The following is a 20,625-nucleotide window of genomic DNA, read 5'->3' as shown; positions in this document are numbered from 1 at the left end:
ACATTCTGGCTAATCTCTGATTAGTAATTACATTTCCACACCAATCTAACACACAGGATAACTGAATTTCTTAAGATGTAGGCTATCAGCAAACCCCCTTATAATCTGCTTTGTAATCTGTCTTCATTTCATTTCTTTTGTATTTGGCAGTGGCCAAGTCAAACAGTTCTTGAAGCAGAAGATCAATCAGTCACTCTAGACAAAAACAGGTCAGATCTTCCCCAAGTGCTGGAAGTATTTATCTGGTCTTTTTGTAGTGAACTATAGACTTGCAGACATGGTGGTAATATTTTTCATCCTTGTTTATTGTTCAAAACCCCATTTTTTAATGTTCTATTTTTTAATCATCCTTTTATTTCAGGACTTTTTGTTTTTCTTTTTTTTATAATTATCATTATAAAATACCCAAAGTGAAACATAGGAAAAAGGCTTTATTGAAGAGTCCCCTTGCACAATGCAAGTGGAAATTCATTGAAGACCACGGCATTTTCTTCAATAGGATTATAAAATTGATAAAACACTGATTCGTGATGCATTTGCTTAGAAATAATTTCACTTCACAGGTGCTGCCATATTGCCGTTTGATATAGCTGTTATAAATGCTAATATATTATGCCATCAACATTAAACTGATTTTAACCTGAGACATCCAACATTATTGTCTTTATTTTTTTTTCTGTAGTCAATAAATAAACTATCAGTAGATTGTTATTTCATCTCCTTTTATACTTGCAGACGGTTTGACAAATCATTGGAAAAGTGGCAGATTTTTCATTCTGACATGAAGAGATTTAATCATTGGCTGAGTGAAACTGAAGAGAAGCTGTCAAGAGCACAGATAGAGGCTGGAGACGTGGGCCTTGTGAAAACCAAGCAATTTATCCAGGTATGATTTGATTAGCCTATATTCTGTTTTTCTGTAGGGTTTAAGAAATTTTCAGGTCTGGGTAATCTGTGTAGTTTTGAAGTTCATTTAAAGAGGATTTCTAGTGCTGAGTGGACAGCGACAATTTTGTTCAGATGTGTCTGTTTTTCTGGTTAATTAAAAATTTTCACTAGCTTGTTGTAAGATATATTTTTTAATGAAATAAGGTATGGGATGACATGGTACATTGTGGTACTTTCATAATTGCATATTTCTTTGGTCTTTACTTAAAGTGCTGGTAAATTTCCATTTGGTATTTATGACCAGCAGGAATATCAGGCTTAATTTTAAATTCTTGTGGAAGAAATGTGATTAGCCATTGAGCTGTACAAGAGAGATTCTGTGACCGATGTCTTGCAAGTATTACTTATTTTGTCTGTTTCATGTTTTAATCAAAGGACCTGGAGGATGCTTTTATTTGTGAAATGCAGTGTGACAGAATAGCCACTTAGTTGCTATGTGTCCAGTCCCAATGTGTATGCTTTTCATCTTGCAAGCTCTTTGAGCATCATAAGGAAAATAATAACTCTAGTTTTTTGGTAGTTTATTTCATTTCCCTCTTATGTGATTCAAATGGTAATGGGTATGAAGAATTAATTCCAAACTGATGTTTTGGAAGTAGATAGTTTCAGCTGAATAACTTGACCAAACTCTGGATTCATGTTATAAATTACTGTTTGTGCATAAGAAAAAAATTGATGTTAAAGTAATTGGCACTTGTGAATTTGAATTGCTGGATTGAATTACTTGATTTCAGGCTGAAAGGAGTTAGGTCTGTCTAACATTAAAACCAGAGATTTTGAATGCAACACTAACATACTTTTTGGCCTATAGTTAAATTAAAAAAATCATGTCATTTGAATTTTAGAATTTCTAGTCAACTTTTTAACGATTTACACTGTTATTTCTTGACTGTGAAACTGCTGAACTGAAAAGGAAACAAAATTGTGTGGTGCAAGTGTATAAAAAATACACAACTGTTAAGTAACACACTAAGCTTAAACAGTTAAAATAGCAGTTAACATTTTTTTTCTGCACATTTCTTTCAATGCTTTGAATACTGAAGAAAGGTGTCTAAGATCTGATTTACAAAATAGAATGTCATCAAGGAATTAAAGATGCTTTTTGCTGCATATGTAAAAGGTAATAGAGCTTATGTCTATGTTCTCTGAAACTTCAACTCTCTTTCTCTGTCCCACAATTTGAAAAGCATACGTATTTCTAAAGTAAGATGTGTATCTAGGTAGACACAAAGGTGTTACGAAGCCTTACCCATTCTTCTTTGCTTTGCCTGTGCACCATCACCTTTCTTGGCACTGTTCTTGGATTCTTGAGCAGCTTCAAATGAGGTTTACCAAAAAAAAAAAAATAGATCTGTGAAAAAAAATTTTTTTTCACTTGCTTTGCCTGTGCACCATCACCTTTCTTGGCACTGTTCTTGGATTCTTGAGCAGCTTCAAATGAGGTTTACCAAAAAAAAAAAAATAGATCTGTGAAAATTTTTTTTTTCATTTATTTCTAATTCCTTGCTAAATCAGCATTTTCCCTTGGAGAAGGTTGATTTTTGAGTGCCCAGACAAAGGTAAGATGTATTTTAGATGCTACAAACATGCTGGGTGTGTAGTACATTTCAGTCTCAGCAGATTAGAAATATTATTTTCTTATCATCATTAAAAAAGAGGTTCATTCCAAACTGAACATCACACTGAAAGACCCTGAGATAATGTGTTGCTATGCAGAAGTTTATATTTCAGTGCAAAAGACTGCTTCTGTTTTACATTTCCCTTTGACCTAGCCTCCTTCTCATTTGTTATCCATTTATTATTTTCTTATGCAACATGTGAGATAATTTGGAATATGTGTTTGCAGAATGTTCTTTTCTTTTAGCCATCCATCAAGGTTTTTCTTTCTTCCCATCTCTCTTGTGTTAGAAATCCCAAGAACTCATGAAAGATTTCACTTAGTTCAGTACAACAGACAAAAGTACCTTTCTAATGAAAATTCAAGTGGTGCAAAAATATTCCAACTAACCTCAAGAATGCAGATCCAATGTTAGTTAACATTTATTTGTGACAGAATGCTAAGTCTGAAGTTGCACTCTTTCCATTCTTTTCATTGCTTCCTTATTTTGCTGGGTCTTGTTTCAAAAGTGTTAGGCTTCTGTGAGGCTGACTGAAGAGATCATTAGAATTTCCATTAGGGAAACAGTTAAAACAGCTGAGCGTTCTGATTTACTAGAGTAGCAACTTGTTTTATTAATGAGGTCATGCTGCTTAGTGAACCATATTCAGAATTAACAGGATTTGTTTGAAAATGCTTTACAAGCAAGTGAATAGTCTGGTACTGGAGAAGGAACTGTTTTAGAAAAAGAAAAATATACAAACCCTTCAGATATGTAATACTATTTCTGAGTAGGACTACTTTGGAAAAGTAAAGATTAATATGTTCATTAATATTCAATAAATACATAGAGTCAAATGCTTATATAAAATGCAATAGTCAACAGTATGATTAGATGATTATGTTAATAGAGGTTAAAATGTAATTACATTTTTCAAGTGTATTTGGGGAGGGGAGGTGTGTTCCTTTTTGCTGCATAATGGCATGGTATTAAACAACATTATGCATTATAAATAATGTGAATAAAATCTAATAATAATTTCACTTCAGGTCATGAACTCTTAAATATTCTTATTGTGAATTTTTCACTAGACTTTCTGAGATCAGAACTTATGGTGCTGAGAAGAAATATCATGTTTCAGTATTTAAGAAAGTGTAATTGACATATTTTATGATTAGGAGACACAAGATTAAAAAGGACATTTCATGGATAGCACATCATGTAATCCTTTTGAAATGTATTGAACTCTGTCTTCAAAGTAATTAAGGATTTTTTTTGCCTCTCATTATTGCAACAGAGAGGTTCTTCTGTCTCTTTACTCCTTAATGCTTGGTGACTTCTTCAGCCACCTGTATTTGCACTTAGCTTATTTATTTTAGTGCCAGGACTGAGCTGTAGTTCAGTTTTATCTACTCCTCGACGTTTATCCCCTTCTGTTCTTACAGGCTGCAGTCATTTTCCCTATCAGACCATGTTCAGTACACTAAAGCCAGTTTTCTAATCTGCTCTCACATGGTAGCCAGACAACTTGTCTCTTACTTCGTGTGCTTATTTCTCTCTCTGGAGCATGAGTTCTGAAAATAACACACTGTTACCCAAACTGAAATACCAGCTGTATCAGCAGCAAGGTGGCTCAGGTGCTCTGTTTTGTGTTTGCATCTTACCACGGATGCTTGAATAGAATTTTCAGTCGATTATCTAAACTTTGTTCTTTCATTTTGTTATCTTGTGGTTGATCTGCCTTGCAGCCCTGGTCTACATTCCATTCTATGTGAGGAAAAAAAAAGTAAACAAACCAGCAAAAACACTGTGTTGTTTGGGAAACTAATGCTAGGTTAACGTGCAGTAAATCAGCAAGCAAGGATTAGAATTGGGGTTTGAGGGGGATAGTTCATGTGTCACAGGTACATGCTAAAAAGCTGCAAAAGCAGGAATTCTGTAACAGTTTCAGAACTGGGCTCTGCAGTTACATACATGAATCATTACTTCAAAATTTAAAAATAGTATTTTTATTTTAAAAATATAGAACATTCTGAATATTTCTTCTTTGCACTGCTTTTAAGAATTGCTCAATGGTCTATATTTAGTATACTATTGTGGGTTTCAAGGGTAAATTAAGTCTATTATTTTAAGTGGTGCATTTTCAGTAGCAAAATTATGAAATTCTGGGTCTGAATTTTGAAGAAATTTCATTGTATTCATGATGTTCATTTATTGTGACTGGTCAGTGATGACTACTTTATTTTTCATAATTTAATTGATTAAAATATTCTTATGATGTTATTATTTATTTATCAAGTATTTGTTTTCATTCACTGGCATAAATATCAAGAGTATGTTTACTTTTTAAGGTCTCAGAGGACCTTAAATATTGAATGATGGGCCTTAATATTTATACTCAAACTTCTGAGGATACTCTAGATGTAGAAATTGCTCTGTAAATTGCAGATCTTAACCGTTCATACAATGAACTGTCCAGCATTTACATTTTAGGGCACTTATCCCTGCCTGCAATAGGCTTGTGAATGACTCATGCCTTCTCTAGATCTCCTTCCTACAGCACCACACTTTCAGGAACATCATATATTTGCCTTGTAGATGTTTAAAGTAAGAAGATATCAAGAATCCAGGCTTCAGTGCTGAAAGTCATGGTCATGCTAATAATTTCCCTTTTTTATATCTAAATTGGATTATATGGATTTTGATGATTTAATAACCACCAAATTTAAACAGTTCTTTTTGAAATAGAGCACAAATGCAATCAGAGTAGAGAGGAGAAAAAAAGTGTTTCAGTGCTCAAGGCCACTTATTTTCTACCATGAAAGCACAGTGGTAAGTGGGTGGATAGTTTGCTCAGTTTTCCCACAAATATAAATACTGTAAAAACACTTTTATATATATTATTATTTTGGCTTTCATATTGTAGATTTCATATTTTTACATGTATTTCCTGCTTTACTGAATGATAAAAGTTATTCCAATAATTTATGATTCTGTTTATTCCAGTTTGGATTCAAATGGTTCAATTTTGTTTTACCTGCTTCAGTTTTGACTTGTGTTTTGTTGCGATGAGAGGTATTGTCAGAAACTTGTAGAACTTTTGCAAAACATTCTGGTCAAAGAAATTTCTATCATTACTTAGTGATTGTGTAAAAGAGAGAAAATACAGAATTTGGAATAAATGCAAAACCAATTTAGCATTGTTTTACAAGAATGTTTAATTAGAATAATCACAATACATACTATCTTCATATTGCAAGGGCAGTCTAAAGGGTATATAAAATGGTGTAAACATGATTGCCAGCATTCATGACTGCTGTCAGTTCTTACTCATATATTGATTAGATCATTTATTCAGAGAAGATCACTGGTTTTCCTTCTGCTGAGTATCGCCCTCTTATCAAACACCTCTGAGTGCAGAATGCTACTGCCCCCAAGAAAGAAAAGTCTCAGAGACATCTCAGGGGTTTCAGTCTTCTGTCCAGTTTCTAAGGTCTCAGTAGAAATGTTTCAAGTAATATATATGAGCTCTGCATGTGGCACCTGGGCCCTCACTGAGCAAAACCCTTCTTTTTCTGGTTTGAGCTCATGTTAAAAATAACTTCTTGGGCCTTTCTTGACTGAAGTTCTACCAGCAATGGAAAGACTTAATTTTCACTTAATTCCTAGTAAAGTAGTTACTACTTTTTCCTTACACTAAGCCAAATATTAAATAATACTGTGATCTTTACAAGTTAATTTATTTATATATATGAACCCTTACCCTTTTTTTTACTGTTAAAAGACTACTCACACTTGTAGCTGCTACTAATGGAAGTGATGAAATACCAAAATAGTTCATTCCAAATTTATAGTAAAAATATTTTCTTATTTCAAGCCATAAGAAGAATTTCTTCACAAATAAATCTGTTATTTAATTCTTCTTTACTGCACGCAATGCCTAATTTACAGTATCCTATTAAAAGTTTCTAATTAATTTACTGTCACTGGTAGTAGGACATTAAAATGTCTGAAGGCTATGTGAAATAATAAATTTAGTTGCTTATGTGATTTTGCCTACTCTTGCACCATTAGGTGACAATCTGTGGCTTTTATTTAAGTTTTATTATAAATCATGGCATTGTTTATTCTGAAAATGGAATTAAGTCTTGTAAGTAATTAATTAGGATGCATTTTTCAAACATTTCATTAGGAACATTTTTTGAAATAGCTACTAGCACACAGATGTAGAGTGGCATTTTTATGCATGAGTAGAATAAATAAATGCAAGGTTTTTTCCTCTCTCTTGGAGAAAACAATGTTCTTGGACAGTATCAGTCAAACTTTGTGGTACCTGACTATAGCTGCCTGATTTGGGGGAATTTATCCTCACCAGTTCAAGTGAATGCTAGCACGTGGGGATCTGGGAAAGTGAGTTAGGTCTATACCTATTTCACAAGCATTTTTTTGTCTGTATATAAAATATAAAGGAAATTGAGGCAATTTTTTTCATATTGATGAATTTATCTTGGTGTCAGGGTAAATCTGGACATTTATGATCAATGATATGTATAGATAATACACTTCAGAGTTAAGTTTATTTATTCTTTTGTCATGATATAAATAGAGTGGTTAATCTGACCATGTCTTGGAAGTTTTGGGAAATGAGTGACTAAATGAATGACTACTTTGAGAGTGGATTATATTGGCTCTTTTACCTCAAAAAATGATCTGGTTTGGTTCCATAAGTCTTCCAAACGAAAATTTTTTATTGGATCAGAGATCACTACGTCACACGATTAAATCTGTGCTGTTGATGCATAGATGTGCAGATAACTTGTGAGACTTGAACCCTGTCACTTGATGAGTCTCCAGGCCTGGCCATTAAAAATGCTTACATAAAACAATCAGGGAAGGGTAAGACTCCCAGGGAATAGCTCTCTATGCATATTAATTCAATAAATTAGTACAACTAAGTCTTGGTGGGGCACTTTTCAGATGGATAGTTTTAATAATCTTATTTAGAACCTTTCATCCCTACAGATTTTACAAATTCTGTCTGTCACATACAGATTTTCATTGCCATCTAAAGCCATAAAGCAAAGCCCTGTAGTAATCAGGCTGGACAAGACAGTAGGGTAATGTTATGTTGTTCAAAAAGTGAACTGTTTTAAAAGAACCACTCTGCATTATAAAAATCTGCATTATGAAAACCCTAGAGTTTGTGCAGAGCAGACAACAAGGGATCAGCATCTCACGCTGTCAAAAACATTACAAAAACTCAGAGCTCAATCATATGAAATTAAAAAATCGAGAAAACTGGAGTAATTGTTTTCCAAAAATTACTTTATTTAAAACTATTTGATACGTTGTGTTAAAGAGCTATCAAATACTTCATTACCAACACCTACTTGTAAGAAAATATCTTAGAGAGAGGCTATTTATTTCTTTTGTGCTATTTAAAGCTCCTGAAAGAAATTTGTTCTCACATTGCTGCTCACATCAAGTTGTGTATGCAATTAATTTTCCTTCTAAAATCAAGAACTGAAAAAAAATCAAAAAGTGATATTATTTTAGTGAAGATTATGGAAGAAGTTCAGGACAACATTAGATATTTATGAGAGACATTATTTGATCTCAATATTTTTTTTTTCTATTATACTTCAGCAGACAGCAAATATTGTATTTCTCAGTCTTCTAAAAATAAACACAATACAGATATGCTGCAGCTTCTCATTCAAAATCTAGGCTTTTGACGGGTGAAAAAAAACTATATCAAGTACACAATTCTTAAAATCTTTAAAATCTGTTTTGACTTTTCACAATGGAATGAAGACCACTGTAGAAAAAACCCAAACTTTTATTTTATGGGTCTAAGTATCTTGCATTTGCTGAATATCTTCTAAATTCAAGCAATTATTCTACCCTGATTCTAGTTAAAAGGAGAAATAGATGTTTTCTTTTGCCCCACATACTAAGACTTTACAAGCTTCAATTTTTATTGAATGATTGAAGGATATGTAATATGTTGTGGAATGTGGCAAATTCCAATCTATGCATTGGTTAGAACAAGAGTATAATAGACTGTTGTTCTCGTGCTCTGACTATATGAAATTTTAGATGTACATGTCTCAATATTTTGTTAATTTCAAAATGGCTTCTTGAATTTTGTTTTGGTTTCTTATTTTAATAAAGGCACAAACCCTTAGCGTGCATAAGGGACAGTCCTGTCAAAAATACTAGAAGGGAAAGAAAAAATGAAAGAGCATATTCTGAACAGCTTTTTAAATATACAGTTACTATATTGAATAGTAAATATTTCTCAGTTTCACATATTATGTGTCTCACCATATCCCCCCTAAAGGTGACAGTCAAAATCAATTCTTTGTCATTTCTGTGGAAATGTAGTTTAAAAGAAAATTTATAAAGATGTACTGAAACTGGTCAAGGTTCTGCTATTGGGTTGGTATTAGAAGTCAAACTAAAATATCCAGGAAATAATTTTGGTATATAAAAATAATATTTCTCAGTTTCAGGGTCCTAAGATGAGCAGGGAGTTCTATGAATGTTAATTTTCCATTAGTGTGGTGGAAATGGGAACTATTATTCACCTGTGTTATGTAAGACAGTTCATACAAGTTTTATTCTACTGAAACCTAGAAATAGGAGCCAATTATTTAATATAAATTAGGTGATCAGCTATATTTATTTATTTTCCATTATTTGATAACTATGTTCTCTTGCCTTCCATAGCAAGACAAAGTGGTTCTCTGCCCCTTCTTAGTAAGAAGAACATATAAATGACAACTTTTGGGTTTATTTGGTGTTTTTTGTTTTTTTGGTTTTTTTTTTTTTTTTTTTGTTTTTTTTTGTTTTGTTACATTATCTGGCTATTTATTTCTCATAAAGCTCATCATGTGTTCCATGATTGAGTCACTACAGTTGCCTTAAATTAAAACTGAAAATTGTTTCTGGAGACTGCTAGATGAACTAAAGTTTCTGAACACAAAAATTTTCTTTCTGTGCTTTTGCAAGAAGCACTACACCAATCTAAAGTATAGTGCACAAAGCATTCTTCCTTTAACAGTTGTTTTGAACAGCTGAATTGGAAAAGATCTGTTTTGTACATTGTATGTAAATCATTGAGTTTAATGGGATGACTTGCTAATAGGTGTTTATGTTATGGTTTTAATACTGTTATTTTAGAAAATTGACTGCTTCAAGGAAAAAAATCCCACAAATACGAAAGTTTTGTTATCAAAGTGTACAAGACTTCTGTTTGTGTCTTTGGTGGCAAAAAAACCCAACCAAAAAAAAAAAAAGCCAACCAACCAAAAAACCTCCCAAAAACAATCTGATTTTGTCTATTGAACTTTCCAGAGAGTGAGATTCTTCCTAAATTCACCTAAACTATTTGAGACCTTTTTGTCAAGAAATCTAACAGAATTCTTAGCACAAATTAACATCTGCTCTGAGTGAGTGAGCATTTGGTAGATGTTGTTCAAGAGTAAAGTAGATCTTAGGAACTGCTCCAATAACACAAAGTACTGTAGTGTTTTCTATTAGATTATAAAGACTTCAACACAAGATTTGTTTGTTTGTAATTGTACAGTCTGGTGATGTGGGGCCTCAGTTTTCTCAAAGATCTCAAAGCCAAACTTTGCATTTGTGATCAATACAGAACAAAGATTAGGAACAGACTGAAAATACTTACTGTGATTAGCTTAAATGATTTTGCAATTTAAACTATATACTTCAGTTTGTGTGAGTACTCTAACATATTTGAACCCATAGGTTTTGTTGTATTTATGTACTGTTTTGATTTTTGGAAGAGACACAAATATAATTTATGATTACTGATGAGACTTTTTCTTTTGATTCCTTTGTTAGCACTTATATTACTTTGGAGTGTTATAGGATTTAGAGACTCAGAGGAACTCATGCTCCTGGGAACATCCTTGTGATACTGCCTCAAATAAGGCCTGTTCTAGTATTTTCTAAATTTACTATCATTATCCTACTTCATTACCTCTTTTTTAGTTGTAATACCTTCAGCAGTGGTTCCTGTTACACCAGGCTGATGATTCTGCAAGCTTGCCATAAGCAAGGCAAAATAGACAGTAAGTGGAATTAGGCTTCTAAACATATTATCTTTGTGTTAATTTGTTTGTTTGTTTTAGAAGGGGAAAAAAATTATGACCACAACAGTACTTGTTTTGTTTTAAAAGTACTACAGAAAAGGCATCTAACAATTCATTCTACTGACTTGAATTTTTTGCTGCAGTACATCATGCTTTTGGAACATAGAAAATTTAACCATTTGAAAATCCTAAATTATTAATCAGGAAATATCAAATAGAGGGAATGACCTAATTGCAATTAAATTAGGCAGTGGCCTAATTACAGATTCACGATAACAACATTCATACCAAAATCGATTCACACGCCTGCACATCAAGAGAGGTGTACAACTCTGCATAGAGGTAATTCGCCTCAATTTCAGTGAAATTCAGTTCAAATCCCTTAACATTTCTGAACAGGAATGGGTTGCACATTGAGTAGTAGAGATGCATGAGGGGGTGTCAGCCTAGGCCTCATCATCAGGGATGGTTTTGTGAGTGCTGCAAACGTGAGGGTTCTGGAGCTCCAAGAGCCGTCCCACTCCAAGCTGCTGCAGCCCACAGTGCTCAAGGAGATCTCAAAGGGACTCGCTCTACTGTTGATAGGGTCATGAGATGATTGGCTTTAGTCATCTGCAAAATTTCCATCCTCAGATCAGTTATTACTGGAATTTCCAAAACATTTGGAAATTTCTCCTAGAACTGCAGCAAAAATGGTACCACTCCATGTGGGCTGATTCAGGCAGGAAATATTTCAAAGCTGTCAGGGTATGGCTGATGGTTCCCCACCTGGGTAGGCAGCTGATGTTCCTGTTGCAGTCAGTGTTGTTCCTACCTGTATCACACAAGAGCCTCTGGTCTCTGGTATTCAAAGAATCACAAAATAGGTTGGAAGAGACCTTAAAGATCATCGAGTCCATCCCAGCCCTAACACCTCAACTAAACCATGGCACCGAGTGCCACATCCAATCTTTTTTTTAAACATTTCCAGAGGTGGTGACCCCACCACCTCCCCGGGCAGGCCATTTCAGAACTTAATTGCTCTTTCCACAAAAAAAACTTTTCTCCTAATATCCAACCCAACCCTATATTTCCCTTGGTGCAGCTTGAGACTGTGTCCTCTGGTTCTGTCAGGTCTGTGTGGTCAGAGATGCTTCACCCTGCCAGCTGGTCTGGTCAAGTGCTTCATCACCCAGCAGTTTTGGTAAAAGCCTCTCAGGTGCACCTGAAATGGTAGAGCAGGCCTGGGGATGGAGGAGAAAGGCTCCACCACAGTATATTTCTTATTTCTCTAAAATACTTAATGTCTAGTAGAGAGTTCTATGGCATATGTTGAATATTTCATTTTAATAGATAAATGTTTCTTATTAAACTGAAAGGGAATGAGTTTTATTTGTGCTTCATTTATACTTGAAATGCTGCTGGTGCTTTGTCTTGGTTACTGTATTTTTCTGTTATAGTATTCTTTTTTTTATTGGTAAAGCTAAAACTGGAATTAAAGTTTGCCATGTTGGTTTTTATTGGTTGGTTGGTTTGTTTTTGTTATTTTTCAAAAATCCATAGCCACTGTTTAATTACATTTACAAAGAAATGAACACATTTTTCAATACTATTTAGTGTATGTATAAACCTAATTTTGAAGATGATTTGACATTCCTGACTTTGTCCATCTTTTACAAAATCTTGTACTGTAGTTACAAAATTTAGGTAACAGCTATATTTGAGAAAAACACAGAGGAATCATAAGCTTCCTATTTCTTTATGTGCCTTCAAAGATTTTTACTATCTCCTTTGTCTGTGTCACAATGAAGACTCCAGGCATAGCTGATTCTTTACCACTTTCTTCTGTCCACAATTCTCTTGCTTTCACTTCTTTTTCAGAATTGTTGTAGGGTGGTGTTTTGGTGGGGTTTTTTTGGGGTTTTTTGGTTTTTGGTTGGTTTTTTTTTTTTCATTATGAGAGTGCTCAAGGCTTTGAGCAGGCTTTGCATTCTTTATTCCTAGAGGCAGACTGTACTTTCAGTTGTGCTGGTGGATGTGCTGCTTGATTTTCCCTTTGCTTACTAACAGACCTATAGTTCTCTATCACTAGAGACTATCTCTTAGTCTTCAAATTCTGATTTACCTTTTTCCCTAAATACAATGTAAAATCAGATGGCTTAGAGATTTTGACTTTGGCTCTTGCCGATTCCCTGAAATCCTTGGAGACCAGTTAATGTGAAAGTTATGTTTAGTTTAAAAACAAACAAACAAACAAACAAAACAAAATAAATTCCTGTCAATGTGAGTTTTGAGAAACAAAGAACAATATTAAGAATCTTAAATTAGCAAAGTTATTTTGATACTGAAAGATCAATCTGGACTGAGATGGAATTGTAAGCATGTTGCAGGAATAAGGAACAAGTAGGAATGTTGCTGTACCCTTAATTCCTCAGATAAGTTATTTTGAAGAGCAAATATTTTCCTTTTATTTCATTCATATGGCTAATCTCATTATAATATTTAATGCTTTGACTAGTTTTATGTTGATTCTTTTCTAGTTGATTTATTTCTGGTGAGGTCTCAACAGACTTTATGCATTTTAAAGACATGATGTTTTCAGACACAACCCTGGGATAACCTAAGTGTATTTTCAGAATACAATCTTTGAATACAAGTTTTATTCTTAATCCCATCTTCCTAATTAGGAAAAATTTCATACATCTTGTATTTTGACAGAGAGGCATTAAGAATTACAATATATTTTGTCCTGCCTAAATGGCTGGATTATTTGCAGTAATACTGAGAGTGATTGAGGGAAAGGATAACACATTTAGGAATAAAAATCACTTTAATGAAATGTAATTATCTCCTTACTGTATGGCTGATTTTCAAATTTTTATGAGCATCCTAGTCTACTTGACTCTGATATTAGTATCTGAAAAAAACATGCATTTTCTGGCAGTAGAAATTATTATATTGAGCACAGGGCAGCAGGAGAAAAGAAAAGAAAGCGACCAACTTAGTAAAGTTAGTGTGAATGCATAGGCTGAGTTTAAATTCTACAGTTAGTGGAAAGACAGCAAGTGAAGTAATGTTTAGTATGATCCCATAAAAAAATATTTGAACTATGTTATAATACAAATGGGATGTGCACCATTTTCTGAAGTTCATTTATGACCAGAATATTTGTAAAAGGCATGTATGCAAATAATAATATTCCATATTTCCTGCTTATGTTTTAAAATTGCTCACATTCTTCCAAAAACAGAATAACAGCATAACAGCATGAAATAATATAGAGAGAAGCTTAGAATATAAATTTTCTTTTTAAAAGCTCAGAATAGGTAAAAATTTTTGCCGTGTCTTTGAAGGGTCCTTATGAGTAATAACTGATGCAGAAAATAAAGCATCAGTTAAAAATGTGACATAGTAGGAAATTTCTATTTTCATATGGAAGTTTTTCAAAGTTACATCTCAAATCAAAATAAGCTTTATAGAAGAACTTACAGCACCCTATCTTATTATGCATTGTAGACCTGACAGAATTGTTCACATTAACTAAAATGTAGACCATTTTACCATTTGGTCTTGGCAGTATTTTCTGTGGTAGTAAAAGAGAGCTATTCAAAAGTGTTTGGAATTTTAGAATCCTAATTAAGCTGGTTTATTACACTATCAGGTACATTGTCTTTTGCTTCATAATGCTGTCAGCAGTACTTCAAGTGGGATGCAATTACTTCTAAAGTTCATATCAGCAGCTATTATATAATATTGATTTAAAATCTTTGAACACCCTTGACCTCAGAGACAGTATATCATGAAGGCAGAAATTAATCATGTTAGCTGTGCTTGATCTCATGAAGACAGTACAAATTTAGAAACTGTATAAACAGGGCTAGGTAATTATTTTGAGTATTACTGGACTGTCATATGATAATGGCTTCATAATAATAGGCACATTAAGCAACTGATGAAGTAATATAACAGTAGCAATATAACTAAGTAATTCTTTCCCCATTCTGACTTCAAATTGCTAAAAATTTCTAAAAACAACATGCCTCCAATTTTAAAGTATTAAAATTTAAGTTTCAAGTGTAAGTATGAAATTTGAAATTTTTACTATCCTCAATTTTGACTATTTTTACTTTTCTGTGGTTAGCTCAATTGCTCTTGAATCTCTCATTGTTCCATTATTACATGGATTTCTGGGTTTTATTTTCAGAGCTACCATATAGTTCTTAAGATCTTTGGATTTAAGTATCTATGTTTTTTAAGATCTTTTTAAGATTTCTAAAATTTTTCTGTCCTTTTGTTTTCTGACTTCTGGTAAGTTTTCTTAGATATTTAAGTACTTTATACAGGAAGGAACCTAAAGAGAGTATAAGAAGTAGCAAACCAAAAAAATCAAAATATTAGAAACTGAAATTCAAGTTCTTTGCTTGCCATTGTACTGTATAATACAGGTTTTATGTTTTTTGCCAAGGCAAGTGACCCTTGCATTCTAATAAATTCAGTCTTTCACAGCTTTCATTATACCAGTGAGAAATTCAGATCTCAGCTGTCTGACATGAGGACATGTGCCAATGATTTCCACACATATATCTGAATATATAAATCTAATATATCCATTTTTTAAGAATGATGGATCAGGACAAGTACCAATTAGGGTTTAGCAAGCAGTAACTAACATGCATATTTCAGCATAAAATACTGTATTTTGATGAATATGAGGTTGTAACACAGCTCAAGAATATTCCTTTTCTGCATGGAATTATTTCCAATGCACCTCTTCAGCTATAACCATGATTTAAACTAACATTATTCCTATTATATTGTCATTATCATATAAAGTCATTCAGAACAATGACCACTATCAGTCAGAACGTCCTTCTGTCAGAAGAGGGAAACTCTTCCTCTCCATTCCATATTTCCAGCCCTCCAATGCTTGCAGTCCTAGTTTGAGTCAGAAATCAGCTGTCATATTCTATTAAGTATATAAAAATTGTCCAGATGTCATAATCAAAAGAAAAACATTCATAGAAATACTAGAAATCTGTAGTATTTTCTCCTATCTGATTAACCTGTTGTTTATAGTAAACATAAGTCCTAATTTAAGTATTATCTAACTCCAGAACTTTTTTATTCAAGTCTTACCCAAAGGTCAAAAAATCACACAGAGAGCTTAGAGACTCATTATTGTGTTTTATACCATCTCATTTTTTCCCCCCTTTGTAAAATCTCAATGGCCTCTCTGAAAAATGGAGTGACACTGTGAGTGGAATTTTGTCAGATTTTTTACTCTTATTCTGTTTAAATAAAATAATTGATAAAGCATGAAGTTTCTAGTGGCTTCACTGCTTTTCTCTTGCACTGAGTCACTTACCCAGTGCAGACCTGAGGCTGAAGGCACTAATGGAAAAGTATGACCAAATGGGAATTTATTTTACACATTTCCCTATGTCCACAGAATAAAATATGTGCAGAATAAAATAATTCCTAGTTTTGTAAGGGTATTTCCTAACATTCTTGGGACTCAGAAAAAAATATTTAATAGTATCTATGGTTTTTGAAAAACGCATTTGAAAACACTACACAACAATACACCTTTTCTTTATTTTTCTGAAATGATGTCAAGCTTGATTGAAATCTGGGCAACCTCCAGTATCCTTTTTTCTCTGCTAAAAGTTTAAAATTAACTTCCATAAACAAACAGATTTTTGTTAGTCCAATGGGACATGACAGAAAATGGATCTTCAACTCAGAGCCAGCATATTGTGATTAAAAGTCCCAGTGAGGTCCATAGCTCTTTTTCCATAGCACAAACTGGACTCTGATCTGTTTATGGCTCCTGGGAGAACAATACTGTAGCATAATTTTCGCGTGTGAATGTAGCACTTTTTCTACCTTGCATAAATCATTCTTTGAAGAAATTTTACAAGGCTCTATTGGAAGCAGAAGCTGTGCAAGATATACACAGTGTGGGTAGGGAGCATACTCAGATGTGACTCAAAATCACACAACACCAAGCAGAAAATATGGTGGAAGAGGCTGTAATAGTTTAGAAACACTATGATGATATGGAAATAATGTCTTAAATTATAACAATATGTTATGTTCAAATGTTTAACTTTTTCCTATATTTTTTGTGTGTTTCAGCATGCACATGAATGGATTATTTCTGAAAGTTAGGACAATGCACCTTTCAGGAAACATCTAAAAATGTACTTTTTTTTTTCCCCTTGTAGCAATACAATGGCATGCCTGGAACTTTTAGTCCAGATCAAGAAAAAAACAAGTAAAATCTCCCCTAACTGGGAAAATCTATGAAAGACAATTTTTATTTTTAATTAAATGCATTCCCTAACAAAACCCAAAGCAGCTGAAGTTGAAGTAAATGTTAGTTCAATTGAGATATTACAAGCAGAAAAATCTCTGGACAATTGCAAAAGCCATCAAAATTATTGGGCTGTCCTTTGCAGCTGCTGTCATATGTCAGCATGCCTACTTTTTGTTTCCATGTTTGGTTGCTGGTTGCCAACTACTGCACCCTTCTACTTCATAGAGTTCTATTCATAGTGGATTTCAGAGTGAATATGATTGTATATACAGGAGATATATATATGTATCGGCTCTTGGCACTCTTATTTTGTATTTTCTTTCTACCCAAGCTTTCTTTTTAAGATTTCTACATATGCACTCATAAATGAGAAGTCAAGACATACTATTTCTATCTAGAAGAAAAATTATCTGGTGATCTGATCTCCACAATCTATCCTACACTGGATGACTGGAGTTTTGAGGGACTTGGTCCTACCAGTGGACATTAAAGTATTTAAATGGTGTGAAGTGAGGCACCAAAAGTAAAATATGAACTGTCATCTGTTACTGCAACTCATCCACGTATGTCCATAAATTACTATTATGGTCAGTTTATCAAGTATAGTCTCCTTCAGTGGAAAAAACACGTGGTCTATCAGGAAAAGCTTGTAAGATAAAATGTAGAACTCATGGGGTTTTTTTCTAAACAAAAATACGGGATTTGTCTATGGACATTGCATGTATTGTTTATCTTTTTGAAAAACATTTTCTAGTTGTACAGTAATGCTGAGATGTAGTAAAATTAGTTTTAAACCACAAGGTTTTGTAAAAGACTAAATGGAAAGGGAAACGTGATTTTGAAATGTGGTAGTGATGTGGTAAGAAAGCACATCTCTAAAGTGAACTTCCAGTAATTCTATTGTCAGATTTGCTTTTTCATCTTGTCCTTCTTTATTCTCCTCTGCCATGACTGATACTTTGCTGTCTTGGATCAAGGAGTTTGCCTGTTTTGAAGAAAATAAGTCATGCACTTTGGAAGGGGTTTTTTGCAAAAGTTTCAGCAACTCCTTTGCAATATTTATGGCATAAAGGAAATACTATTTTTGGTCAGTGTATCTCCATGTCATGTTAGAGTTTTAAATAATCGGGGCTAAGCAAAGCAGGACTTTGACAAAAATACTGATGGTAGAAACTGGTCTTCATGTTTTTCTATTTTAACATCTTGAATCAATTCTAAAGTTTGCCACGTAGATGATTATGGTGTTTTGGTTTTTTTTTTTTTCTTTTTACACAGCCCTGGTTGTTTTAATTTTGTCTTACAGTCTCATAGGGCAGATCTGCAGTGATAGAAGTAGTAAACTATTGACCTATGGACTTTAATGGAAATAAAAAAGAAGAAAATCCCCTTATTCCCTTCAGATAATATTTATCATTAGGTATTATTTAGAGAGCCAAAAAAAAAAGTGTAAAGTGTAATACAGTTCCTGAAGCATCTTGGATTTAATGGAAGCACAGATGTTCAGTTGCCAGGAAACTTAGTAAGAATGATGATGAACACTTAAAAGGTCTCATTTTGAAAAGTTTACAGAACCTGATTGTGACTGTGCTAGAGTGAATACAAGTAGGCAACATAGTCTAATACATTTTCAACAATTATGTGTGCATATAAAACCTCAGAGATAAATTTGGACTTTATTATTGCTTCTCAGCCAAACTTACTCAGAATGACAGAGGTCTATTTGTACACTTCCCTGCTTTTCCAATTAAAATGGAAAATTGTTCTAAGAGTTTTTTCAGGGAATTGGTACTACTGAGGAAACTATTTGCTTTTTGGGTTTTCTTTGGGTTTTTTTTTCAGTATCACTGCACTATAGGAATAATATAATATAAAATGTTTAGTTTTATATTTTTCTATTACTAATTTTCATATTTTCAAATTTGTATTTTATTTTATTTTAATAGTTGTATAGGCCACAGTCAACCTACTCCCAGTGAGGGAGAGATTTTCTGTGGAAGGATGCAAGGCTGCATCCTCCAGTTGGTACTACCTACAGAAGGGTTGTGGAATATGAGGACTTGAGTGACATGGCAAAAATTTAATTACAAGAGGGTTTGTGTCCAGGATTTCTTCTTTCTTAAATTATTCCTGTCAGCTGGAAATTGCTGTTTTCCTGTCTGAAGATCAGAAAGATCCTTCTATAGGATCATAGTTTTCCTGCATACCACCTTTATGACATTGAATGATAAATATTTTGCCTAATTCTCTCTAATTATTAGGTGCAGTTAATTGAACTTTTTCTCTTCAGATATCCCTAGTTTATAAAAGTCTCTGCTTGTTGAAGCCAACTTTGAATGGCTAAAGCTGAATTTTCTTTTTTTCCTAGGCGGGAGGTCCACAAAAAATTTTATTATTTCTGGTTGTTGGGAGCTATCCATTTAAATGAATGATTCATAAGTTTTCTGCAGGAGGTCTTAACTCCTGGTCAAATAGATTCAAGAATAAACTATAAAGCCAGGCAGGAAATATGAAGAAGCAAGGCAGAATGCGAGTATTTTAAATTTTACTTCTTTCTATTTTTTTTTTAATTCTAATGGTAAATATGCTTTTTAAATACTTTTTAAAGTATTTATTTTTATAGTCTGAAACAGCAACTTACACTGAAACCTGTTTTATTTCATGCCTACTATCCTTTTTTTTATAATACTTAGTTTTGAGAGGAAAAGGTCTCCCAATAATCATGTCTGGCTCAGTCCTAGTGAGTGTTTCATCAAAACCAAACTTGAGAACAGAAATAGACTTTATCTTTCTTTGTTGTTATTTTGGAAGAAACACTCTATTTTTATAAACCTGGGTATATTTATCTAATGTGAGATGCCCTGATGAGGAATAAAATAATTCACTAAATAAATAAAGAGAGAAGATAATCAGTTTAAGGAATGCATAAAAGGAACTTTTTTCACATAATCAAATTTAAACAGCCATTTCCCTCCCAATTTGAGATCTGTTAAACTTCCTGTTTGACACCTTCTGTAAGTTTCAAATGTCCAAAAGACCTGCTCACTGCATGGACTAAGGTCAGAGATCTTTATGCCTCTGCTTTATGCTCAAGACCATGACACTTTCATAGCTACTCAAAAGAAAACTTGGCTATGTGATACATAATTCATACTTGACATGGACTTTAGATTGCTCATTTAGATTGCTCCCTTCTAAAAGAGTATTAAATAATAGAACTATGTTATAATAACAGCGCAGTGCAGTCATAAAAAGTAGCTAACAAATTTTGAAAATATTAATTTAATAAGGTGTAATGTTGTATCTATAAAAAATGTATTGTGAATATAAGTAATGTGTAATGTCACCCAAAAGACTGCCTGGCAGTTTTTGGCTTGATAGTTTTGGTAGTGTGGAGCTAGTTCTGACCTAATTGGGGCAGAGTTAATGAATGGTGGTTACATTGCATAAAAGGGATGTCTGCATCAGCTTTTTCATGCAGCTGGGGAGGGTGTAAAAGTTTTTGAATTTTTCAAAATGGATCCAGTTTTCTCTTTTCCATGATTTTACTACTTTGTTAAAAATTTCCTCTATTGTATAGTTTAAAACAGTTAGAAGATGACTGCTGACTTCTGACTTTATGGGGTATAGGACTATGGGAAAGTTTGGAGTAAAGCTGATCTGG

The 20,625-nt window shown here is 33.3% G+C and overlaps 1 protein-coding gene across 8 annotated transcripts in view; it reads left to right on the top strand.

Moving 5' to 3' along the window:
- Positions 1 to 20,625, top strand: part of DMD (dystrophin) — a 1,147,932-nt gene that overhangs the window by 612,428 nt on the left and 514,879 nt on the right. For all 8 annotated transcript variants that reach the window (XM_041399749.1, XM_041399747.1, XM_041399750.1 and 5 more), the window contains one exon: positions 736 to 886. In XM_041399749.1, the coding sequence (XP_041255683.1) occupies positions 736 to 886 (151 nt within the window). The remainder of the gene's footprint in view (positions 1 to 735; positions 887 to 20,625) is intronic.

This window comes from Onychostruthus taczanowskii, unplaced genomic scaffold, assembly GCF_017590055.1.
Source record: "Onychostruthus taczanowskii isolate IOZ18803 unplaced genomic scaffold, ASM1759005v1 scaffold17, whole genome shotgun sequence".
Classification (NCBI taxonomy): Eukaryota; Metazoa; Chordata; class Aves; order Passeriformes; family Passeridae; genus Onychostruthus; species Onychostruthus taczanowskii.
The sequence above is the reverse complement of the archived record's forward strand: the minus strand, read 5'-3'. Positions and strand labels throughout refer to the sequence as shown.